Genomic DNA, 27470 nt, shown 5'->3' on the forward strand with positions numbered 1-27470 from the left:
GAGAACCACGGCTACGGAAGGGAGCATGCCAGAAAGTTCCAACCGAAGGGAGAAAGATGAAAACAGACCCGAGAAGGAGACACAGTGAGAGTGTAGGTCGACCCATCCACCTTCCTTCCCACCCCTTAACCTGTCAGCAGCAGCCATCCACCACATACAACTGGAAGCCACAGGGCAAGGAAAGCTATGGGTCAGTGGTTCTCAACCTTGGGCTGATCCTTTCTCAGGGGGTCGCCTAAAACCATCCAAAACCATGGATATTTACAATTCAGAACAGTAGTAAAATTAAACTTACAAAGTAACAACAGAAATAATGTATGGTGTGGGGGGGGGAGGGGGCTATCGCTACAACCCGAGGAACTGTATAAAAGGGTTGAAGCATTAGGAAGGTTGAGAACCACTGTTGTAGACAAAGCCTCCTGGACACAGGCAAGGCCAAGGGTAGAGAATGGGGGAGCAAGTGAGTACCGATCAACACAGTGGCATAAGCGGAAGTATAAAAACATGGTCTACTTACGTCCATGCTAGACCCTCCTGTGCTCTCTGCTCTGTGCCCTGGGGAGCTGATCTCCAAGAGTTACACCACAACTCCTGGCTTCTGATTAGTTTCTGCTTAGCCACTGGGAGACCCCTGCAGGAGATGGGCAGGGAGGGTAACAGTGGACCAGTTACCACCTGTCCAGTGTTTTCCTTTGAGGGCCCCCCAAACTGACTGTACCTCTCGTACAAGATTGTCCTTTCCAGTTTTCTCTCTGCACTCCAGGAGCCCTCTCTGCTGTAGGCTTGGGACAGTGTGAAAACCCCGCCCACCCATCTAAATAGTCCTGTTCATTACTGAATTACCCAATTTAAATATGCTGTTCATTCTCCATGGAGACCCTGATAGACACATTAATCTCCCATCAAAATGCCCTTCCTTCCATTTGTTTAATCTCCTTACCAAGGGAAAAATAACAACATGGTCACAGGCCGCAGACTCAAAACTCTTACTCCCAGGGCCTTGACACTTCACTTCCTTTTAAAAGCACACAATATTTTAGGGACTGGAGAGTTGACTCAGCTGTTAAGTGCACTGGCTACTTTTCCAGCAAACCAGGGTTCAGTTCCCAGCACTCACACAGTGGTTTACAACTGTAGTCTGTAACTATAGTCTTAGGGGATCCACTGCCCTCTTCTGGCCCCTGTGGGTATTGCATGCAGTGGTGCGCAGACATGGAGACAAAACTCTCATACTTATAAAATAAATAAATAAATAAATCAGAATAAATAAAACTTCAAGATGTTGTTTATAGTTTGTTATTTTAAAATTAATTTTAAACATCCATTTGGTGTGGTATGGCGTGTGTGTGTGTGTGTGTGTGTGTGTGTGTAGCACAGCGTGAATGTGGAGGTCAGAGGACAGCTTGTAGGTTTTCTTTTTTACTTGTAAGTTCTTTGTACCACACTCAGGTTATCATACTTAGTGACAAGTGCCTTTACCTAGTAGCCCTCAGAACCTATCTTTGGAAAAACCATTCCTTGGTGAGCATGCCCACAAGTACAGGTGTGCAGACACACACAGACACACGCTACCTTTCCTGTGTTTTTAAGGTCTCCAGGGGTTAGAGGGAGCATCCAAATGCATTTTGCAAGCCATGGCATCCAGTACCCCTTTTCTCCGATAGAACGCTGACAATGTTCTTGTCCCGCCTAGAAGGACAATGACAAAGGAAAAGGGCAGGGAGCCAGTGCCTCTTCATCAAGATAAGTCACTTAGGGACCTTTAAGGTTTAGGCTCATATTAGTTTGAGCAGGCAGACATCTTTAAAACCATATTACCATACTCCAGGCAAGTCCAGGGCAGTGACTGCCTGTATTCCCGGGCTCAACAGCAAGTTGCAGGTGGCTTATATTCTGTTATTTCCATCGTTTCCAGCCATTATTACTATTGAGATCGTGTAGCATGTATCTCAGCTGGCTTCAAATTCACTATGTAACTGAGGATGGTATTAAACATCTGATCCTCCTGCCTCTACTTTTCCCGTGGTAAAATTACAAGACGCGCGCCACTGCACCGGGTTTAATCAGTTCTAAGGACTGTCCCCAGGTCTTCGTGCGCGCTAGGCAAGCTTCCAACCAACTCAGCTGAGCGTTCAGTCTTCACTTTCTCTCTGTTTTGATTTTGAGGCAGGCTTTCTGTAGCGGGTCTGGTCTGGAACTCACTATGTAGCCTAGAGTGATTTTACACTTGTGGCTATTCTCCTGCCTCAGCCTTCTGAATGTTGGGATCACAGGCGAGCTCCACTACCAGTCTCAGCCCTATAAAGTAAGGCCAAGTTCACTGCTGCCCTCACCATCCTCTGGGAGTCAGGAAGCTTCATTAATTGCAACCATAGGCATCATCACCTCCGAAGGATCTCTCTCTCCCTCTCCCTCCCTCCCTCTCCCTCCCTCCTCCCTCCCTCCTCCCTCCGTCAGGCTCTCCCTACGAATAAGGAAACAAGGCATGAAGAGTTCAAGGAAAGTGGTGGGCTTGAGCTCCCGGGCACTGTCTTGGTGAGGTACTGACACACACTCTAGGAGGTTGGATCTTCATCAGGTGGTGGCCACCACGCAGCCAGAGCTCACGGTGTGACCTCTTGATCGAGGGAGGGGATAGGGGGTGGGGCCGTCTCGAGCTTGGGCCGGCGGCACCCCCGGGAGGCCCCAAAGCCTGTTACCCGGAGAAAGCCCCTCCCCACGGGCGGAGACGGCGCCGAGGAGTCGCCGCCCTGGCCCCACCGCCTGGCCAGTACCCCGAGGCCACTGCAGCAACGCCAAGTTCTCCATCAGTCTGTCCTGGAGCATGGGTTGCTGATGGCCATGGAAGGCTACCGGGGCTTCCTGGGACTGCTGGTGTCCGCGCTGCTCGTGGGCTTCCTGTCGGTGATCTTCGTGCTCATCTGGGTCCTGCACTTCCGAGAGGGGCTTGGCTGGGACGGCGGCGCGCTCGAGTTTAACTGGCACCCGGTGCTCGCCGTGACCGGCTTCGTCTTCATCCAGGGCATCGGTACTGGGACCCTCGAAGGGGATGGTGGGGTCACTGCGCGATGGGGACCTGTGGATTCCGAGGAATCCATGAAACTAGGGAAGGTTCCTTCTGTAGGCAGGGCCTGAGCAGTCAGGATCGGGAAAACCCTGCTTCGGCGAGGCCTGCCTTTGAACTTGCTTCAGGTCTTCTAGGGAGAGAGGAAGGCGGAGAGCCCAAGTCTCCGCGCGCAGCGTCGTCAGCTGGCGCCTCTCCACCCTCTCCCATGTCCTCTCCTCCCGAGCGCGAGCACCGGGCACTTCTATCAGTCACCGGCTGCTGTCTGGCTGTGCTCCACTTGTAGATGTGGCGAAAGTTCCGTGGCAGAGTTTTGCTGTCTGGAATCTGGCGGGGAGGTGTGGGCAGAGCGTGGCCCGAGAAATGGCTGGAAGCTCCGGGTCCGGTTTGGGTCTCTCTCTCTCTCTCTCTCTCTCTCTCTCTCTCTCTCTCTCTCTCTCTCTCTCTCTCTCTCTCTCTCTCTCTCTCTCTCTCTCTCTGTGTGTGTGTGTGTGTGTGTGTGTGTGTGTGTGTGTGTGTGTGTGTTTTGCTATGTGTGCCACTCATCGTCTTGACTGTCTCTTTCAGTTAATGTGGCAGCACAGCACATTCATTTTTCCAAAAAGGCTGTGTGTGACATTGAGAATGCGTTCAGAAAAGCAACGCTGTTGTGTTGGGGTTGGTTACTTAGCACAAACCATTGAGAGGCTCGGAACTGGCTCTAGCAGCCTGGCTTCTCAGCAGGCCTCCTCTCCTTCACCGCGACTGAAAGTCCCACAAACAAGCAAACACAGAAGCACTGGCTTCCTTCCTGAAGAAAAATTGTTTTTGTGTGTGTCGTCCCCGCCTACCCCGCATGCTTTAAACCTGTGCTAGGGCCTCCAGCAAGTGTGGCCAGCCTTCTTCCATGGAAATAGGAGGGAAGGTATTCCTAATGCTCAGCTTCTGTGGTGTGAGGTAGGCATCCAAGCCGTTTCATTGCATAGTTCCCAGCCGTTTGGCCACTACCCTAAAATGGGAAAAACATATCCAAGTTCCAAAATTCCGACCACCAGAAGCACTCTTCCCTTCACGGTGGAGCCCTTTAGTTTAGCCAGAGTTGTTAATATCCTTCCTCTGTCTAATCAAATAGTCCCAAACATCTCTTCGTGGCTTCCACACACCCAGAACAGCTCCGGACGCTGTGAACCCCCTTAGATGTTTGGATGGAGTGCTGTAGTTAAGGGTGAGGGAAACACAGATGACAGCGGGTTCCCTGTCAAGCGGGTTGACTCCAGAGAAGATGTTCCCGTCTTCACTGGATTCACTATATGAGTGTAAGCCGCACCAGAGGCGCTAACCGGCAGGCGCAGAAATTCTTTTCAGCGCCTTATTCTCAACACCTCCCCCTCCCAATGCTCTCCACTTACTGTGCTTTCACGGCAATGTGCCCACTTTCTGAAAAATGGTCTTTTTAGCAAGTCAAAACGCCATCTAAAATATACTTTGAGGCTGTCCATTCACGTTGGCACGCATTTTACTCTTTTCCTAAAAGGATTTTCTACGTTCTCTAAACTTTGCACTTAATCTGTTTACTTACTTAGGGGCAAAAAACGTGTATCTGGGTATACTGGAAATTTTCATCTGCTACTCTTAGACAACACTATTTCTTCTCAGTTCAGTAAGTCTATTTGTGCTAACTTCTACTGCTTGTCTGGTCAACATTACTAATCCTGTTTACAAGGATTCTAGATTTGCAACAGGTTTTAATCACACAAGGCAGTTAATGAACTAGCTTTTTCATACAGGTAGCCACATGCAGAGTGAAGTCAGAAAAACTACTGAACCATCCTAAACCCTCTAGAGACAACTGAGGCTGACTTTTGACTTTAGAGGCTGTGAGGAAACACGGGTCAAGCACTATCCGTGTAGTTGCAGGGTGTTTTATTGTGTGTAATTGCTTCAGGGATTTTTATGCTATGAGATGTTACATAGAGGACGTGATAGACGCTATTCCGTACCTCCTATACACTGGTATTTGGAGATGATGCAGGGATAACTAACACACAATCACTGCTCCAAGTTTAAACACTTTACATAGGCGTTAAGCAAACAGGATTTGAAACTGTTAGGAGTAAGAATGGATCCTTGGGACCTTTATGAATGGAGTAAGCTGCAGGAAGAGGCTACAGAGATGGGACTGTGCTGTTAAGAGCACTGGCTGCTCCTCCAAAGGACCTGGGCTCAATTCCCAATGCCCGCTGACTGACGAGCATCTGTAACTCCAGTTACAGCAGATCCTAATCCTCTTCTGACCACCATGGGCAGCAAGCATGCATGTGGTACACATTCATATATGCAGGCAAACTACACATAACAAAACACTTTTCAGAGAAGCGAAAAGGTAAACCTGTCGCCCCTGCCCCTCTCCCATACCAAGTATACTTATGGAAACATATGTCTCCCTAAAGTATAATAGATATGAGGGGGTCTGAGAAAATAAAGCACACTTGTCATGGTGCCTAGATTGGCCTTGAATTCCTGTACACGGGATCTTCTTAGAGCATTGCAAATCCCGAGACGACAGGTGCATGCCACCCACCAACTACCGGTGAGTGCCACCACTCTCTGCTAAATAAAAGCTCAGACTAATGTGAAATCTAGCCACACTATGACATGAATGAGGAAGAGTTTAGTAGAGGCATTGTCTTTCTCTAAAGCTAATGCTTCCTGTGAAATACAACTTCAGGGAAACCAGAGAAACGGCCATTATAAAGAAGGCCGCAGAGGGAAACAATCGAGAGCTCTCCAGCGGCAGCTGACCTTTTTAATGGTTCAGCGTGCCGGAATGGATTCCTTAGTGAAAAGGGGAAAATTCAGGTGTCTCCATTAGTGAAAAGAGGTCTTGGCAATTCTACACTCCTTCCTCTCTGTATGTGCAACCGCCTTGTGACAGAAGCTGAAGGGAGAGAAATTAAATAGCTTAACGATCTCAGATTGGTTTTGTGAGAGAATTTAACTACATTTAAGTAGCATTTAAAAGGCTAAAGGAAGAAAGAGAGCAGTTACTAAAGGCAGTTGGAATATCCTCCTAATGTTCGATAAGTGAGTAAATTCCAAGATCACTTAAGTACATTTGAAAAGGCTCATGGACTAAACCCTGACAAAGAAGATAATAGAAAAAAAATTCCTCAAATTACTTCTCCAGAAGGCACCTAGGGAAGAAGCCTTGGTGACAAAGTCTACCAGAAACTGGGAAATGGGGGTTTCACATGGCGTGAAAGGAAGTCCAAAGCACCTCAAAACATATTTTAGCTACAAAAACCCACATGTGAGTCACTTAATAGTGGAACCAAGAGAGCACTTTAAATATAATTATTTTTCTTCTGCTGTATTCTTAGCGCCTTGAAGTGCATGATAAGTCATTATTATCTTTTTTGTCCTGTTATTTTTTCCCCCATGATTTTGGAGAATGAACTCCAGGCCTTGTACCTGCTGGGCAAACGCTCTACTACCGAGCTGCATTCCAAGCCTCTGCCTCTAGTTTATGAGAAATTTCTTTCTTTTTTTCTGTGCTGGGAACAAATCCAGGCCTTTACACATGCCACTCAAGTGCTTTGCCACGGAGCTACACTCCTGGTAATAAATAACTGTTGCGTGAGTTATTCCTTATTCCTGTCTCATCATTAAATTGTTAGTAGCAAAATGCAATTTCACAGCCACTCATTTGTAATGGTAATGATGATAATAACAATAACAATAATAATAATAGCAGTGTCTAAAGTAAAAGAGCCATCCCTCTTGCCCAGTGACTGTTCAGCAGTTTAGAAACACCACTTAGCCAAACCCAGGGAAGAAAGGTGCCCCGTCATGATGGAAAAGCGTCTTTGTTCCCAGGTTTCTTGGTCAATAGCCTGTGACTGCCTGAGTACTTGCTAAGCACCCTCTCCTCTGGCCTGCACAACCGCACAGCACCTCACGCCAACTCCCCCACTTCCCGTTGTTAATTTCTACCCCCGTTGGCATAGCTCCAACATTTTATATCTACCGTCTTCAAAAGCCCACACCCTCCGGGACTGGACTCACAGCTCAGTGGTTAGAAGCATCTGCTGCTTGTGCAGAGGACCCGGGCCCAGTTCTCAGAATGCCATGGTGATTCGCAACCCTCTGTTAACTCCAGTTCCGGGGGGTCTGACACCTTGTTCAGGTCTCCGAGGGGGACCAGGCATATATGTAGCTCATGTCCGTACATGCAGGCAAAACACGCCTACATAAAGTAACTAAGTAAATGAACCCTAAACACCGAAACCCCGCACTCGGTACTCTATCCTTTCCTGGCAACTGCCTCATTGTGTGTGTGTGTGTGTGTGTGTGTGTGTGTGTGTGTGTGTGTGTGTCCCTCCATAGAACTTGAAATGAATGTCAACACTGAAGTCTATGATTCCTTTCCACCTCTTCTTTCTAGAACTTTCCCCAATCAAACTTTACATCCCTCTGCTACACAAGAGACCTCTAGGTCTACAGAAACCAACCAGCTCAGTGGGACATAGGTAGGGACCAGAGGTTACAGCCGTCCACTACAGGTCCCCTGGAGGCAACCGTCCATGTAGCTAGCCACACAGCTTTCTTAGTTACCCACACACTCGTTTTCCCGGGGACAGCTCAAATACTGGGAGAGCACACCCATACTGAAGGGGTCTGGTTTTAAACTCCTCACACCCCATAGGAACCATCATTGTCCGTGCCATATAGACCCAACTCCCAGGATCCCTCAGGAATTATGTGGTGATTGAAAAGTGGCTTCCAAAAAAAAAAAATCATTATTCATCTCTAACCAAATCAATGGGGAACAACTTATAGCAAAAACAAACCTACTTACCTTCCTTCCTTCCTTCCTTTTTTTTTTTTTGGAAGCCACTCCGGCACGCTGAACCATTAAAAAGGTCAGCTGCCGCTGGAGAGCTCTCGATTGTTTCCCTCTGCGGCCTTCTTTATAATGGCCGTTTCTCTGGTTTCCCTGAAGTTGTATTTCACAGGAAGCATTAGCTTTAGAGAAAGACAATGCCTCTACTAAACTCTTCCTCATTCATGTCATAGTGTGGCTAGATTTCACATTAGTCTGAGCTTTTATTTAGCAGAGAGTGGTGGCACTCACCGGTAGTTGGTGGGTGGCATGCACCTGTCGTCTCGGGATTTGCAATGCTCTAAGAAGATCCCGTGTACAGGAATTCAAGGCCAATCTAGGCACCATGACAAGTGTGCTTTATTTTCTCAGACCCCCTCATATCTATTATAATTTAGGGAGACATATGTTTCCATAAGTATACTTGGTATGGGAGAGGGGCAGGGGCGAAAGGTTTACCTTTTCGCTTCTCTGAAAAGTGTTTTGTTATGTGTAGTTTGCCTGCATATATGAATGTGTACCACATGCATGCTTGCTGCCCATGGTGGTCAGAAGAGGATTAGGATCTGCTGTAACTGGAGTTACAGATGCTCGTCAGTCAGCGGGCATTGGGAATTGAGCCCAGGTCCTTTGGAGGAGCAGCCAGTGCTCTTAACAGCACAGTCCCATCACTGTAGCCTCTTCCTGCAGCTTACTGCATTCATAAAGGTCCCAAGGATCCATTCCTACTCCCAACAGTTTCAAATCCTGTTTGCTTAACGCCTATGTAAAGTGTTTAAACTTGGAGCAGTGATTGTGTGTTAGTTATCCCTGCATCATCTCCAAATACCATTGTATAGGAGGTACGGAATAGCGTCTATCACGTCCTCTATGTAACATCTCATAGCATAAAATGTAGGTTATAGCTGGCATGATGGTGATACATGCCTTTTATACACCAGCACTCAAAGGGCAGAGTCAGGAGACTCTTTGTGAGTTCAAGGTCATCCTGGTCTACAACCCAAGTTCCAGGCCAGTTGAGTGTAGGGTCACAGTGGTTCTTTAATGTTTAACACTGACTGGGATGATACATTCAACTCCTCATTTGAGCAATCATAAACCCGGCCATGGCCAAGCAGCTCGACTAGATCAGGTACAGTTCTTTTTCTAATGTGTGATAATAATATTGGTACGAGGTACAAGGAAACACAGCCAACTTTTCTAATGACATGAAACTCTTGGATAGGGGCTGAAGAAATGGCTCGGTGTTTAGGGGCACAGTTTGCTCTTCCAGAGGTCCGGCTTCCAGCACCCATACAGTGGTTAACAACTGTCTGTAACTCCGGTTCCAGGGGATCCAATACCTTCTTCTGGTCTCCGAAGGCACTTCCTGCACAGGTGCAGAGACATTCGTGCAATCAAACTACCCAAGCACTTAAAATAAAGATAAAGAGAAAAAAAGCTACTCCTCAATATTTATAAATATCTATCCGATTGATTAATCCTGTCTGCCCTGATCCTTTTCATACGTATATTTGCTAATAAACCTCTGCCTTCGTGATTTCAGTCCTCTCAGAGCCAGACACTGAGCCAAATCCCACCAGTCCACATCCCTGTCTTCATTTCCGTTTCTCCGTATTCGTGCGCATTGCGAACTCCTCCGTCTTGCTTTAGCCACTACAGGATTTTAAAGAGGGCTATTTGCTCCCATTTAAAGTTGAGATCCTCTGGAGGGTAAAGTGTGGGTGCACAGGGAAGTGAGTTGTAAGGGCGGAAGCTGCTGCTGTGAACATTCTGTCAGAAGGGGAAATAATACTTCATTCTAAGAGGGAAGGAGAGTGTAACGGCACGTTGCTTAAGGAGGCCTCACACAAGTGCTTTAAAACTCCAGGGTACTTCAGACTCAATGGCTTACTCTTACTTTTACATTCTCCTCGTGCTGAAGTGGGCCCCAGAGCAGAATGTGTTCCACTTATTTGAAAGCTCCATTTGATCTTACATAAACTAGCATTCATGTCCACATGGAATTTTGTCTTGAGATTTTGACTGGTACATGATACTTATGTGTGAGAGCCATATGTGCACAGGTATGTGTTGGAGCACTTACGTGTGTGTGTGTGTGTGTGTGTGTGTGTGTGTGTGTGTGTGTGCAGCAGCTGGAGGTCAGCTCCACGTATCTTCCTTTTAGTTTTGAGAAAAGGTCTCTTGCTGAACTTGGAACTTGCCAATTAGTATAGACAGACTGGGCCCTGCTTCAACCCCAGTGCCCAAATTGAAATGCCCGTGGTTGCACAGGTGAGCTATTTCACCAGCTCTCCTTTTTAAAAGAGGATTTGGGCTGGCGATATGGTTCAGTGATATGGTGCTTGCGGCCAGGCTTGATGAGTTGATTCCTAAATCCTAAAGTGTCAGGAACTGACTTCTGAGAGTTATCCTATAGCTTCTCCACAAGTACAGTAGTACACACACACACACACACACACACACACACACACACACACACACACACACAGAAATAAATAATTAGAAGATGACCTGTCACAACAAAACTGATATGTCAGTTTATCATGAGCCATAAATGGTTAACCTAACCATTTCACAATACAGAAGATCATGTTGTATGGCTTAAATATATCCAATGTTCAAATATATCTTTTTTAAAAATATGGTTTCATTGTAGCCCAGTTTGGCCTGGAACTCACTTTGTAACCCAGACTAGCCTAGAACTCACAGCAATCTTCCTGCCTTAACCTCTCAGTGCTGAGATTACAGATAGGGGTCGTACCATCTATTCATTTTAAAAATGAAATTGAAAAACAAAACAAACACAAGAATCTGTTTATGTGCTGAGATGACAGAATTAACTACTCCTTTGTTAAATTTCTTTTTCACAGATACTTTGTGACTTCCCAATCGGTGACAGGCTCAAGCTAATGTCTGATAGACAGGTTTCTTCCTTCATGAGTCACAGGGGTTAAGTTGAGAAGAACTATGATCAAGTGTTTTCTATGTCTGGGGGATCTATCAAAATCCTCTATCCCTGATCTGATCTCAGTTTGACAGACTCAAACTTTACATGTGACACACACACAAACATACATAAATACATAAACATACATAAATGCACACACACATGTGTGTGTTTAATTGTATGGGAAGAAAGCTGTGTCAAACCAGGGATCACCTCTTAGACAGTGTATATATTTTCTTATATGCCTGAGTTTTGATTATACAACTATTATCTAATAGATATCTAATGATTAAACACAAATGACCGTATTTTCATCTTGAAAGACTTGAGAAAAATTACATGCGGTTATGAGCTCCCTCCTCCTTTCTTCTTTTTAACATTTTTACAGTAGCGTGTTCATTCCACTGTCCGCTGCTTTTCCTCTGAAGGCATTTAAAGTGTCTGTATCAGGCATGCTCACATTCCTCTTGACTCCTGAAGGGAGTGGTCCTTAGGGTCAGAGCCCCCAGCAGAGCCCTTGTTTTCATCACACCACTCCTGCTTCCTCTCCTGCCTTCTCACTGAACCTCAGGAATGGAGTCTAGGCTCACACAGAGAGAAAGAACGGCTACACTCCATTCTAGGCAGTTTCACAGCTGCTCGGGGAACTTCCTGTTTAGTAAATGTGGTCTGATTTGTTAGCCTCACTCGTTTTTCCTTAAACGGATGGTATTTCGAATATTTATATATTTTTGGAAAATGTGTAAACAGCATTTGAAAATACAGCATTCCCGGCCACCCTTCACTTGTCCCAAGTGCCTTTCCAACACACTCAGCTGTGCAGCAGAGCCGTTGGGAGGCGTGGACAGATGTGGGAAGCCAGGACAGATGTGGAAACACCCTTATGTGGCTTGCACCACAGCTGTCAATGAAGACTAGTTGAGCCTCACTGGCTACTGGGTTTGCAAGCTTAAAAAAAAAAGTTAACATTAAAACTATAAATAATCCTTTCAACCACCCAGAACATACACACACACACACACACACACACACACACACACACACACACACACACACACACACACTCCCTCTGCTCTTACCACTCAGGTAATGCATGTTAAGATTGGCGACAACATAAAACAAAATAACATTAAGCTAGAACGTACAGCTGATGAGAGTCAAGTATAACGCAGGCTGGTGGAGGTGGAAAGTCGGTTGCACCCTAACCTTAGTGGAAGCAAAAATGTGATAGGAAGGAACCACAAAGACTCTACACTTACGATTGTCTGGGTCCATTTTGGCCAGTGGCAAGCACATATCCACTTCAGAATTGCTTCATGGCTTTCCCTCAGGTAAATAATAGGAACTGTGTTGAAAACCAGTGAAAGGTTAGGTATGCTCCATTGCGGCCATTATCGGAGAAGGAACGTCAGTATGCAACCAGTTTACAACTGCTTGCCACCCGAGAGCTGAGGCGAGAGTGTCGCTTGAGGTCAGGAGTTCAAGAGCAGCCTGGGTAATGAGCGTTGGCTCTCAACAAAATAACAACCCACAAAGGAAACACACTTTTGCATGAATGCAGATGGTTGAAAAGTCAAGTTTTGAGAGAAATAGACAAAAGGGAGAAAGAAGCAAGTTTTAACAACTAATGAGATGTAGGTTTTAGTTCTATGGGAAGCTTTGGTACTCTGTGTAGTCCGTATCTGTGGTACTGGAAAGAAACAAATGGTTCACTGGAAGCAGAGTTGTCTTTGAATGTTTGTTTGATTGTGTGTGTGTGTGTGTGTGTGTGTGTGTGTGTGTGTGTGTAAAATGGTGTCAGTGGGTAAAATGGTGTTAACCAAGGAATGAATATATTAATCTCCCTCCCTTCCCCTGTCTCTGTCTCTCTCCTTCCTCTGTCTGTCTATGTCTGTCTGTCTATCTGTCTGTCTGTTTATCTATCTCTGCATGGTGTGTGTATGGGGAATGTGGTGCCAGGGCACAATTGTCCAGATTAGAGTACAACTCCTTTTTTTCCACTATGAGGGTCTTGGGATTTGAACTCGGGTCATCAGGCTTGGTGTCCGGTGCTTTGTCCTTCTGAGCCATCTTAGTAAACGATGGTGCTGACAGTGAGGTCTGCCGGTGAATGCATGTTTTGGGGCATCCACTCAGGGGTGAGGTGGCAGCCTGGGAGACTGAGACAGAGTGCGGAGAGAGGGGGAGGCTGGGAGAAGCAGAAGCCAAGGGGAAGCATTTCTGGAGGGGGGGGCTGTCGAGTAGGCCAAATGATTTACTTTATGTCGATTTTTCAAACACTTTGTTTCCTTAGCCATCATCGTGTACAGATTGCCATGGACCTGGAAGTGCAGCAAGTTCTTGATGAAATCCATCCACGCCGGGTTAAACGCTGTGGCTGCCATCCTGGCCATCATCTCGGTCGTGGCCGTGTTTGATTACCACAATGTCCGAAAAATCCCCCACATGTACAGTCTGCACAGCTGGGTTGGACTGACAGTTCTCATACTCTACATCCAACAGGTCAGTGACCAGCTGACAACAGATGTTTTCAAAACTTGCTCTTCCATTTGTGTTCAGAATAACTCCTGCCCCAACGGGACCACGAACCTCAGAATTCACAGCTCAGGAACTCAGGTGTACGATTTGTCACTTTGATATCTGTCAGCAGGGAAGCTGCTATCTCCTAACATCTAGGCTAGCATCATCCAGACTTCAGTCCCATGCTCTGATCAGCTAGGCAGAAGCTGTGGTTCTTTTCTACTCTGCTGCGTCCTACGTTAACCTTTTCCAAGTAATAACGCTGATTTTCTCTCTCTTTTTTTTTTTTTTTTTTCCCCCGGAGCTGGGGACCGAACTCAGGGCCTTGCGCTTGCTAGGCAAGCGCTCTACCACTGAGCTAAATCCCCAACCCCATAACGCTGATTTTCTTCTTCTTCTTCTTCACCTTTTGTGAGATGTTGAAGGCATAGCGATTATTTTATTTATTCTTTGCATGTGTGGGTAAAGGGATCCATTCTGAAAACATTGTGCAGAAGTGAAATTTAATGGTGCAGGATAGTTATTCCGCAGTTTGATGTCGCAACAGTAAAAACGAACGTTCTGGTCTTTTAAGCTCTTCACCATGTCGTTGAAAAACCTTTGTGAATGGTTTTGATTCAGTGTCCTTCCCTGTTTGCACAGTGTATATTCAACTTCCTGGTTTCGAACATCGTAAGCTTTACTTTTCTATGCCTGCAGAGTGAGACACTAGGTAGGGTACATAGAACCCAAAGCTTATCCTAAAATAAATGGCCCCTTTAAAAGGCAGGCCCTCTTACTAGACATTGACTGTTTTCCTTCTAAATGGATATATTTTTAAAAACCTTGAATCATGATACATTCTCATTAAATAATGATTAATCTCTTTGGACATTCTTCGTTATTTAAATCTTTTAGCCATTCTGGAGTTACGAGTTTGGAATGGTAAGGGGCCAGGCAGGAAGAAGATGCAGGAGAAAAAAATCCTGTATCCTCTGTGATCTGCCCAATCAGTAAGGCAAATAGCTGAGTCTGGCTCAGATCATGTGTCCTCGGGGTTAATTTTCCTTGGAGTTTTCTTGTGGATCTGAGAGACCCTTTATCCGTTCTCACCAGCTGGTGAGACTTCTCCCCTTAGGAATGAGGATGGCAGGAGCCACTGGAATCCATAGATGGCTTGGGGGGCCGTGCCAAGCATTTCCCTCCATCCTTCCAATGAGATATCTGGGACAGCCTCGGGACGCAGTGGGAAGGAGCTTCCTTGAGTTACACAGCCAATGGCAGAGCTGGGACTCAGGCCCCCACCAGCATTTGGTTTCACTGTTTCCATAACTCCCAGACTGACGGCCTAGCTTGTGTGTGAGCACTCTCAGGGGAGGACCATTTAACCCGCTGAGGGTAAAGGTGAAAACACTTAAGTTCGTAGCTAGCTTTCTGTAAAGGTCTCCAGACATGCACGCTCTTATTTTACCATTGATCTCGTCACATAGATGGCTGGCGACAGGTTCTGCCTTGTAGATAAAGTGTGCTGGCTCTGTTCCTGAGTGCAGCAGCTAAATGGACAGAACTAGATACCTTTTCCGAGTTACTCACTCAGTCAGCATCCCTGGGTTTTGTGAAATGGCAGAAGTGTGTCTCTCCAATGGCCACCATTCACTGTTTTGCCTGTACTTCTTGTATCTTACAATAGTTTCTTTAGCGCACCTATGCAAAAGCATAGTAGCAGGCTAAGTGAATAAGCCATACAAGGAATACATAAATAAATGAAGACTCTCTCTATTAGATACGGCTTTTAGACTGAGTCTCTCTAAAACTCACACACACACACACACATACGCACGCATGCGCACATGCACACACATACATACACACACACATGCACGCACACACACAAACAACACAGAACCATTTATTCTTTGCTCTGTCTCTTAACATGTAAGTTAGAGAGAATTTAGAAATTAACAACAACAGCAACAGAAAGGAACCTACTGTGATGATTTAAGCCCAGTACACTCTGACCCAGAGGCTGCAAAAGTCCAAGTGTGTATTAGAATTTTTTTTATCTTATAACACCTACTTAACCAAGTCTGTGCATTTAGGTAGCCCATACATACCATATCATTAAAAAATCTAGATTAAGGACCTAAATACAAAACCGAAGTCAAGGAAAAGAGGGGAGGGGGATGTGTGTAATCTGTGTGGTGGAAGACAGGGAAGGCCAGAAGGTTGGTAAGAAATCCAAAAACTATATATGGGGAAAATGAACAGTTACTACACATTTTAAAAAATGTATGTGATACGAGGCATCAAAGTGAACAGAAATGACTCGAGAACTGTGGGAATAGTCACTTGTCATGTGTCAGTGGACAAGCGACTCTAAACCTTACTAATAAAGAGTTGGGGCTGGAGCACGGCTCAGGGGTTAAGAACACCGGTTGCGCTTGCAGAGGGCCCGGGTTTGATTCCCAGCACTGGTACAGTGGCTCAGAGCCACCTGTAACTCCTGTCCCAGGGGATCCGATGTCCTCTTCTGACCTCCATAGGGACCGGACACACACATATCGAAAGACCTACATGGCAGGCAACACATTCATACAATGATAATGAATAAAGAAAAAGTAATAATTAAAAAGTCAACCAAATAGAAAAAACTCGGGGTCCTAGAGGCAGCTCAGCAGATGAGGATGCACGCTGCCAGGTGCTGCCAACCACGGCGAGCTGAGCTGGGTCCTTGGGTCACACCTCCATGTGTGGGTCACACCTCCATGTGTGCACTGTGGCAACATGCTTGCCCGAGAGCTGGAGCTTGCTCAGGAGAATGCAGCTTGGTTATCAAGATGAAACTGAGCCATTCTGTAGCATTTCTAGAAAAGCTGGAGCCTGAGTTAAGAACCACTAGAGAGCTAAGACTCTTCAGACGCCTGAGCGTGGAGCGTCAAGTCAGAGTTGCAGCAAAGGGAAGGACTGTGCTCTGAGCCATACCGTGTCTGTATGAGGAGCTCATACACTTCACCCGCAGCAGGGCGTTGTAGAAAGAGCTTACTAAAAGAGTAAAGGAGGCCAACTCGGCAAAATAAACAACAAAAAGAAAACGCCTCATTGGTCTGTAAATCCCACATACTCAGGGGGCTGAGGCAGGAGGATCTCGGATTCAAAGCCAGTCCCGATAACTTAGCGAGTCCATGTCTCAAGATGTACTATAACAGAAGGGCTGGGGATACAGCTCAGTGTAGACCATTAGTCCTGTATGTGTGAGGGGCCTAGGTAAGTCCTCAGTACAGAGAGAGCAGTTTTAATTTCCCAGCCAAGACAGAGTCACTGTGAATGCCTGTCCTGGGGGACCTCACTTGTTGGGGGACAGGATGTCTCACTCTCCAAGGGCCACACATTAGTCTCAGCCACATTGCTGCAACTCCCCCTTGCCCAACACACACACACACACACACACACACACACACACACGTGCACACACACATACACATACACACACATGCACACACACACACATACACACACACATGCACACACACACACACACACACACACACACATACACACACACTCACACACACACACACACACACACGCACACTTCTTGGCCTCCCAGCTCTCCTTCCAGCACAACGTTATCTTAGTTCATGAGATCAGTTTGTGTTGCTTCAACTCAATCCAAGGAACAAAGCTAGCTCAGATGAAGAGGAAGCGATTTCAAGACTAGATATTCTGCTAGGGCTTGAGTGCACCACTCAAAGCCTGGGTTTGCCTCCCAAACAGTTGGTGTCTGGGTTGTTGGATTATCAAACTAGAAGAAGGCAGCAACCGATAATACGTACAACAGCCCGATGGTCTGTGAGCATTTCAAGACCTGAATTCTTTCCTTCCTGTGAGAGTGAGCCTCCCAGGACATTAAAGACAAACATGCTCAAGTTCACACACATGTGTATACAGACATTTTGAATCACTGTAATCAATCATAGGAACTGCTGTGATTTCATGACCAGCCTAGTTTAGAAAACAGGGCCCCTCAGCCTCTACTCACCCAGTCTAGGGTACATTTCTGGAGCTGCTCCTGTCCACAGAAGTAACCAGGCTTCTCCTTGGGTTATCTTTTCCTCGCTCTCTGATGCTGCTTTATACTTCTACCACACATGGTGAATTAACATATTAACACAAAATAGCAGATGTGTTGTTCACTGTGGTAACTTGAATGAGAAATGGCCCCCATAGTGTGGGGAGAGGGGCACTTGGTTCCCAGCTGGTGGCACTGTTTGGTGGGGGGAAAGGGGGTGGTTAGGAAGTATGTCGCCAGGGCTAGGCTTCAAGATTAAAGGCCTCCCAGCACTTCTCGTTCATGCTGTCTGCTTCGAACTTGTTTGGAAGGTGTGAGCTTTTAGCTTCCTGTTCCTGCCATGGTTCCTCTCACTACCTGCCTTGGCTGCCCACCGTGATAGAATAGACTCTCGTATCCTTGTATCCTTCGGCAACTCTTAGCCAAAGTTAACTATGGGTTTCTTATCGCAGCAACAGAAAAGCAACTGATACATTCGTGTTACCTTCCTAACTGAACCTTAAAAAATGTCTTATGCTGTATTCCGAATTCAATTACAACTTTTAGTTTTAATTTAAAATTTTCAATTTTAAGCCAGTCTGTGGCAGTGCACACTTTTAATTCCACCAACTCAGGAGGCAGAGGCAGGTAGATGCCAGCCTACTCTACAGAGCGAGTTCCAGGACGGCCAGGACTACACGCAAAGAAATCCTGTCTTGAAAAGACAAAGAAAAAAATTTATTTTTGCATGTATGTTTTGCCTACATGTATGCATGTATACCACGTACATGCCTAGTGCCTTCAGAGGTCAAAAGAGGGCATCAGATACCCTGGACCTGGAGTTATGGATGACTGTGGGTCACTCTGTGGGTGTTGAGGACCAAGAATGAGTTCTCTGCAAGAACAAGTACTCTTAACCAGTAAGCCATCTTTTCAGCTCACAACTTTTTAGGGCAACTAATTCAACACCATTGATTCCTTTAGCTATCACCTAGACTTTGCTTGGTTATTAACATGTTTTATTATCTTACAAGGGTATGCTGACTTTCAACCCCCCCCCCGTGGCCAAGAATGATCTAACTCCCGGTTCTACTGCCTCCATCTCCCGAGGGCTGGGATCACAGATATGTCCCACCACACCTAATTCATGTGGTCCTGGGGACTGAACCCACGGCTTTGTGCATGCCATGTATCCTGGCTTGACTTTCTGTGGCTGTGAGAAGACACTGAAAAACCAAGTTGGGGGAGAAAGAGTTTATTACACTTTACAGATTAGAGTCTGGCTATTGTTAAGGGAAGCTGGGGCGGGCCCTCAAAACAGAAACCTTGAGGCGGGAACTGAAGCAGAGGCCATTGTAGGACACTGCTTACACTTTTCTTGGCTTACTCAGCTTGCTTCTTATATCTTCCTAAACCTCCTACACAGGAGTGGCATAAATACAGTGGGCTGGGCCTTCCCATATCAGTCATTAATCAAGGAAATGCCCCCTGTGGTTGGTCCCAGTCACATTCCCACCAGCAGGCTGTGTGTGTTCCCACGTGGCACAGCACTGTCAATAAGTCTCCTGTTCAAACTTGTAATTTTTAACAACCTAATGAGTATAAAAAGGTGTCTTCGGGCTGGCGAGATGACTCAGTGGGTAAAGCTGCTTTCTGTAAGGTCGATGACCTGAGTCCCAAGGACCCACAAGGTGGAAGGGGAGAACTGACTCGCACAAGTTGTTCTCTGACTGCTACACCTTACATCATGACACATGTACACACACACACACACACACACACACACACACACACACACACGCACCACACTTTAGACTTTAAATGAATAAATAAAAGACGTCTTTTGTGGCTCTGATACCCACTTCATTTTCTAATACCCATTTACATAATTTGTCCATTCATAAAATGGATTTGTATATCTTTTCTAAGGATTTGCAGGAATTCTGAATCAGATTCCTTTTTATCGAGATATATTACTATGTTTTCTTCCCATTTGAATCTTGCATTTTTCTTCTCTTCCCGTAAGTAGAGACTCTTGGTTGTAAACCAAGTGACTCATTTTCACTCAGGAGTACAGTTCTTCAATTGTTTTTCTTCCATGACCTTATCAGGAAGTCCTCCTTGTACCCCTCCTTTATCCCTGTATGGATTATGTTCACAGCACGTTCCCCTGATGTAGCCCTTTCCTGTCATCTGTCTGCGATGACAGTGTTATTGTGCTTTTTTCTCTGCATCCCAGACAGTGCAGGAGGAACTGGGGAAGGTTCTAGAAGTGTGTAGAAAGGTATGGGATGAAAGGTGAGAACCCTTGACTCCTGCCTTGAAAGGGAGCTCACTGTGGAGAACAGTTGCTTTCCATCTGCTATGTCCAACTCATTAGAAGATTCCATTATTCTTTGTATGTCGGGAGGGAATCTGGACTTTCATTGCACCTTTTTTACCTGTTGAGATAAATGGTGTTTCTCTCCTTTAATCTGTTAATAAAATCAAGGACATCGGTAGACTCTAATTTTAAGCAGTGAAATAAAAACGTATTTGATCATCTGCACATTCTCCGTGCTCTGAAATATCTGGATCTGGTTCACTGGACTGCTCAGAAATTCGGTTTCACCGTCTTTCTTGGTTTTGTTTAGAGGAAGGGACCTTGGCCGGTAGCTTCTCTCTTGCTTGCATGAGAAAGGCATACAGTGTTTGTAAACACAGGGTTTGCAATCAGGGAGACCCTTTTTGTTTGGTTTTTGCTTTCTTATTTTGTTGTTGTTTATTTGGGTTTGGGGTTTTTGTTTGTTTTTAAGACAGGGTCTCACTGAATAACCCTGGCTAGCCTGGAACTCCCTATGCAGACGGGGCTGCCCCATAGAGGTCTATGCCTCTGCCTCTCAAGCGCTGGGACCACATGCAACACAGGTGAGACCTGTCTGCAGTGGGCCTTCCACTTGGTAGGTGGTGGCCTTAAATGAGTTGCTTTAGCTTCTCACACGCAGCAGTAACGTTTACGAGCCTTCACAAAACCAAATCACGCTTGAAAAGGCCCAACCCTGGGCGGGGCACACTGGGATGTTTCCTCAGCTGTTGTCCCGACCGTGCAGATGCTGTGGTAGGCTCCTTTGTGATCTCAAAGTGCTGGCTTTCATTTTTACTAGGGGTAAAAGAACATGTATTTTATGTCAGTAAAATTCATTTCCCCAGCAAAGTAAAACATACATGTTACGGTGACGTATCTTCCTAGGCAGGGACATATATCATTCCAAAAGACAAACATGGCATCCGAGAGACATATTTTCTGCCTTCCTTACATGCACAGGGGAATACAGGTACCGGAGTATTAGGTAGACCGTGTGGGGTTCGATCATTCTGAGAGAGTGCTCTCATGACAAAGGCGGGGGGGCCCAGATTCCACTCAGGTTCCACTGAGACCTGAGCTGCAGTCCTGGGGTTGGAAGCTCGGAGCGTCTTCTGGGTAAATGGAATAGCCTGTGAGAAGAGTTTGCTGTGCATGAATAACAGGAAGGAGGCAAGTCTGCCAGCCGGTATGGAACATGATGGGCAGATTTCTAGGCACCACTGTAGAAGTCTAGTGGAAGGTGTTTGCTGGGGTTCAGAGAGACATGGCCCCACAGAGAGGTAGGGTAATAATGGTGAAGGCCAGTGGACAGACACTGATGGTATCTAGGATGTAGAAGTTAGTACATTTGGGGAGAAAGTGATGGAAAGAATGAAAGCCAGTGGGCAGATAAGAAGGGGAACCGGCGGGGGGGCGCAGGACATGAGGGGTGTCTCATGCCCCTGGAAAGATCTGCAGACACGATTTGGACATTGCCCTTTAGCATTGGTGATGAGAAATCAATGACCTTGGTGGGCAGAAATGAGGTCGAAGTGGATTGAGGAGGGAGTGGAAAGACTCCGCCAGGGGCTTTGTGTGAGAGGAGTAGGAGAACGTGAGCAGTGTTGTGAGTGGAAGTTGGTGTTTGGAGACCTGGGGAATATTTGGTGAGGTTCCCCCCGTCCCGGGCTTCTACTTTATATCAGAGAAGCTTGGGCATGTGAAAAGATCAACGAGATGACATCAGATGGCAACGAGATGTGGGGGCCGGAAGACACAATCATCTAAAGAGCAGGTCTGCAGGAAGTGGGTTGTAGATGGAAAATCAGAGGTGCAACACCAACCCCACTGTCAATGAAGAGAGGGAGGAGTCTTTGAGGTTTGCTTGGTGCATGGAGGAGAATGGGGTGAAGGGAGGGCTGATTGGTGATGCTGACCGCAAGGAGTCTCCCATTGATGCAGTCTTCCTGGATGCCATCGGCAGTTCATTGGCCTAGCAGCCAGGGTCACTCATGACCTGAGCAGAGCCAAGCTGGGATGTTGCCATGTGCAGGTGCTGAGAGGGGAGCAGGGAGATGTCAGATGTCAGCCAGAGGTTAAGCCGCCATTGTGGTGACCACAATCTGTTTATCCACATCTGTGGACATGTTCTTCTGATGCCGGTTAGAATTTTTAACCTTGAAAGCTGGGTGTCACCTTGCTCTTGGGTGTGAAGAACATAACCTGGAAATGAAGTAGCTCGATTTTCTCAAAGCCAGGACAGCAGTCTTAGCATCTCCAGGGAAATGAGGAGCACAGGTTCTCGGCTTCCACCCAGATCAACTCAATCAAAACCGTGGGATTGGGGACCAAAATCTGCTAAGTCTAACAACTCTACCAGGCCATTGAGTACATGGTCATGCTTGAGAAAAACTGATGTAAAGAAGACACTGTAACAAGAGTTTGGCTACACAGTAAGATTCTAAAAAACAATGTATTTCTTTTTAGTTTATGCGTATGAGTGTTTCCTGCTTGTGGGTTTGTGTACCTCATGCATGTCTGTTGCTCTTGGAGCCAGAAGAGGTGTTCAGATCCCTTGTAACTGGAATTACAGGAATTTGTGAGATGCCATGTAAGTGCTGGGTCCTCTACAAAAGCACCAAATGCTCTCAACCACTGAGCCATCTCTTCAGCACGGACATGTGCACAAGCACGCAGGAACACACACACACACACACACACACACACACACACACACACACACACACAGCCCAGTCTTTGGCTGTTTGAACTTGCTCCGATTCCCCTGTCTCAGCTTCCCAAGTGCTGGGATTCCAGGCATGTGCCACCATACCTGGCTATGTTATATGAGCCTTATGCAAATGCAATGAGTACCAGGAATACAGGAGGCTGAATAGCCTTGTGTAGCAGACCAAGCACTCAAGACGACTTCCGGTTCATAATAGAGGTTTCAAAATATATGGGGGGAAAAAATGAAGAAATGAGTGCATATGCAGATATGCAGAAAGATGAAGGGGAGGTGGGAATGCGTCATGCAATTCTGTAATTAAATTAAACCATCAAATCCACCTCCCAACCCTGCAAAGCAAACAGTGTCTGATGGGAAAGCTAGCCACACAGATGGCTCCTGCTCTCATGAACCATCTTCACATTAAAAGCTTTTTTAAAAAAACGACAGCAGGGCATGGTGGCACAGGCCTGTAGCCCTGGCATTTGGGAGGTGAAATCAGCGGGACCAGTTATTCAAGGTCATTCTCAGCTGCTTGGTGATTTTCCAGGTCAGCCTGGGCTAACATATCTATTTCTTAGAGTGAGATAAACTAGCACAGTAGAAGACACCCCCGTGTTTTAAGAGAGCAATGACTAAGAAAAGCTCAACTGTTTAGAGCAAACCCTACAAAAGTAAATTTTTATTACCTAATTACAGCAGAGCCTTAATTTTCTATTGCGATAAGAAAGACACTATTAGGAAGACAACATACAAACGAGGTTTAGGCTGTAGTTTCGGAGGGTTAGAGTCCATGGCGGAAGAACAAAGGCTTGATGGCAGGAATACTGAGAGCTCACATCTTGATCTGAAAGTAGGAGGGAGGAAGGGAAAAAGGGAGGGAGAAAGGGTGGTAGGGAGGAAGGGAGAGAGGTAGGGACTGGAAATGGTAATACCTTTGAAACTTCAAAGCCTGACCCTAGTCACATACCTCTTCCAATAAGGCCACACCTCCTAATCCTTCCCAAATAGTTCCATAAATACAGGCAAAACATACACATAAAATAAGTAAATCTTCTTTTTAAAAAATTAGCATCTATTTCCTTATATACACAGGCACAATGAAAGACTATCTCAAGCTTCTGGGTCCACTATGTTATACACTGCTCTCCTCATTTGTAAGGTGGTGAGAGACTATCATAAATTACCACAAATTATGACTGCATCATTACATTCCCTAACACTCTCAACAAAGTCAGAGGTTCTCTGATTCTTCCCCTTTCCTCTGAAGACTAACTTTCTTATGTTAACTAACTTATTTAAAAGCAGAAATAAGATTTAAATCGCTGAGAGACTCTGTAAGCAAATGTCTGCCTGAAATGTCTACTGAACTCATTGCACCCTCCAGGATTACACATCACTGATCGGTGTGGTGGCACATGTCTTTATCTCAGCACTCAGGAGGCAGAGGCAAGCAGAGCTCTGTGAGTTCAAGGCCAGCCTGGTCTACACAGAGAATTCCAGGACATATAATGAGGCTATATAATGAGGCTATATAATGGGGCTATATAATGAGACCCTGGCTCAGTGGGGGTGGGGGAATAAAAGGTAAAAATTTAAAAAACAAAACAGACACACATGATAAGCACAAAAGAAATGAGATAATAGTAAGGATCTTGGGGTAAAAATGGTCAAAAACAAAACTATGTATTCCACTGGGAGGACTCAAAAAAAGATACAAGGGTGCATTTCAGGAAGCCACCTATACAAAATCTCTGGCTTTCATTGAGCTGAGCTGTATTTCCACACAGAAAGCACAGCATAGGCAAGGGAAGTTTGCCTTTTGATACTAACAGCATCACTGAAGGAACTGTGGGAAGGAATTGTGGGGATATTTTGAAAGACCAAAAGTGAATCCCTGGGCCATTTTCAACATATTCAGACATCGGGACATTAGGTGAACAATGAGCTATGCCCACGGCCATCAAAAGCTTTTTGCTCATTACCAATGCTCGCTGCACGGATCCTAAGGTCTCAGGGCTTTGGACCCCACTCAGCCTCTGTTCTGGCTGCGCATCAGAAAGGAGGAACAGCTACAATAATTATCTTTCCATCTTCTCTATTTTAATACTTTTTAATTTAACTAAACATACAAATACTAAATCAGTACTTGAAGAAAAGAGTTCCAATAAATTCTATAAATTCAATAATCTATAGCAGCTACATTTTCTCGAAGAGAGGAGAATAGTTACTGAACAGAAGCCAGGGGCCAAAATAACAATTGTAGGGGTGGAACAGACTTCAGCTTACGCAGACATCCTACTGACCTCTGTAAAGAAGAATCCCATCACAGACTTAGTTACTGAGAGAATTAACCCAGACAGCATCTGCTTCTTCCTCATAAATGTCAGTTTCTCTCTTTCTGTTTTTTGGCTTTTGAGACAAGGTCTCTCTGTGTAGCCCTGGTTGTCCTGGAACCAGGCTGGCCTTGAACTTGTAGAGATCTGACTGCCTCTGCCTCCCAGGTGCTGGGATCAAAGGTCAGGCCACCATGTCTGGCATCAGTTTCTACCCACATAGCTTTGTAGGCTGACCAGAGTGAACTACATGTCCTTGGTTTGGTTTTTGGAGGAAGAAGAAAAAACAAAACAAAACCCGTTTTCTCTTTATACTTAATAAACAAATTGCTATATCCTTAAAATAGGGCATTAATTACCAAACAAATTAAACTAGATAAATGTATTGAAATGACAATATCTGCCCATCTGCAAGATACATCATTAAAGGGGGAAAAAGCAAGGTGCCCCATGTATACACTTAAAATCATCAACTGTGTAAACAGGGCACATTCAGTCCTACCACTTGGGAAGTTTGGGTTGAGGCAGGATTGCAAGTTCGAGGCCATCCTGGAGAGCACACACACACACACACACACACACACACACACACACACACACAAACACACACAGAGATGGGGAGGGAGGGAGCAGGGGAGAAGGAACGGGGAGAAAGAAGGGGAGGGGGAGGGAGAGGGAGAAGAAAATGAGAGAGTGTTTTGTTTATGTTATATACACATACATACATATTCTTACGTGGGCATTAGGAACTTTCTAGAAGGAGCCAGGGATTATTATAAATGCTAATTTTGAATGTTGGAACTGTGCCTAAAGAAATTCGCTGTGGGGCTGGAGAGATGGCTCAGAGGTTAAGGGCGCCAGCTGCTCTTCCAGAGGTCCTGAGTTCCAGTCCCGACAACCACACAGTGGCTCACAACCATCTATAATTTGATCTGATGCCCTCTTCTGGCCTGCAGATGTGCATGCAGATATACGTAAAAATTAATAAATATATATATAAATAAATACACATTTTTGTAAAAAGTTTAAAAAGAAAGAAATTTGCTATCCGTTTGTAACCCCTGGTTCTGCCTCTGCCTCTTAGGTGCTGGGACTGAAAGCATGTGTCACCACATCCAGCTAGAATAATAATTTAAAACTGATAACCATTAAAATTAAATGATAACCATTGTTCTTCTGGTGTTCAGCTTGTTGTAGGCTTTTTCATCTTTCTGCTTCCATGGGCTCCGCCCTCCCTCCGGGCAATCGTCATGCCCATACATGTGTATTCTGGACTCCTCCTCTTCGGAACAGTGATTGCCACGGTCCTCATGGGAGTGACGGAAAAGCTGTTCTTTGTCCTGTAAGTCTGTAGCCTTCTTTCTCTTAATATGTAAGCTAGAAAATGTAAAAGATAAGTTCACGAGGAAAATATCATATAAATAGCCATTTTAAACGATTTATTTTTGTGTATGGGCGTTTTACTTTCATATGTGTCTGTGTACCCTATACAAGCTGTGCCCTTGAAGGCCAGAAGAGGGCGCTAGATTCCCCTGGGATTGGAGTTACTGGCAGTTCTGAGTTGCCCGGAACCAAATTTAGGTCCTCTAGAAGAGCAGCAATGCCCTTAACTGTTGAGCCTTCTCTCTAGGTCTGTAAATAACCCTTTTATAATAAAAAAAAAAAAAAAAGTAAGGTTTAACTATTTTTAATTTAATTTCTCACCCCATACATATAGTATAATATTACTAAAAGTGTGGTAGACTTATTGGGGTTGTGAGTTGTATATTCATTTTTGGGGTGTGTGAACTTTATGCTAATTGTAATTATAATTGTAATTATAGTATGTATTCATTTCTGTATCCTCTTTTTGTTTTTAAGTGATATGAGATAACTCAAGTGCTATACTTTTCTTACTTGAGATTTTAAATAATTTTATGATATTCTATAGTGTGAACCATAGCATAACCTCTATGTCTGTTTAATGCCGTGCTTTAAGGACATTTACCTTGAAGCTGCACCAGGGTTCACCTTGAGCAAGTGGAGTCAGTGTATGCTGTGTGCTTGTGACTGGACCCCCTTTCGCTTTCTTCCTAGGAAAAATCCTTCGTACCATTCATTCCCACCAGAAGGTGTTTTTACAAATACCCTGGGCCTTCTGATTCTGGTATTTGGAGCCCTCATCTTTTGGATTGTCACCAGGCCACAATGGAAACGCCCTAGGGAACCAGGCTCTGTCCCTCTTCAGCTAAATGGAGGCAACGCAGACGGAATGGAGGGCGCCATAGCAATAAGCTCCGCCCACAACATGGACGCTGCAGACGCAGAGTTAAGCAGCGAGGGAGCAGCCCGGAAAAGAACCCTCGGCCTTGTTGACACTGGCCAGAGGTCCACCATGTGAAATGTTGATGCAGCCACGTAACTTCTCTTCCAAAGTCAGCCCTACGATTTAGCTTCTCCTACCTAGCCCTAGGCCGATGTATATTGTGGTAACCAAGGAGGTTTTCCTGAGAGCGATTGTGTTGACTGAGGCCTGTAAACTTACCAAATGTAAAAGGACACGATCAATATAAGTTGTGATTGTTTCCTCTTTCCTCTTGAGGACCCGGGCGTTGGACGTACCTGCCAGTGGGTTGTCTGATGAACTGGTAGCACCCTTGGCCTCTGGCTATGCCCCATTAA

At 45.5% G+C, this 27470-nt stretch overlaps 1 protein-coding gene across 1 annotated transcript; it reads left to right on the forward strand.

Moving 5' to 3' along the window:
* Nucleotides 1–2661: 2661 nt before the first annotated feature.
* LOC116901501 (cytochrome b reductase 1) lies at nucleotides 2662–27361 on the forward strand. Its single transcript, XM_032903470.1, has 4 exons — nucleotides 2662–3028; nucleotides 13169–13377; nucleotides 25997–26151; nucleotides 26886–27361. The coding sequence occupies exons 1-4, from the start codon at nucleotides 2836–2838 to the stop codon at nucleotides 27187–27189; spliced, it is 861 nt and encodes a 286-aa protein (XP_032759361.1). The 5' UTR covers nucleotides 2662–2835; the 3' UTR covers nucleotides 27190–27361.
* Nucleotides 27362–27470: the final 109 nt, after the last annotated feature.

The sequence above is a fragment of the Rattus rattus genome, chromosome 5 (genome assembly GCF_011064425.1).
Source record: "Rattus rattus isolate New Zealand chromosome 5, Rrattus_CSIRO_v1, whole genome shotgun sequence".
Taxonomy (NCBI): Eukaryota; Metazoa; Chordata; class Mammalia; order Rodentia; family Muridae; genus Rattus; species Rattus rattus.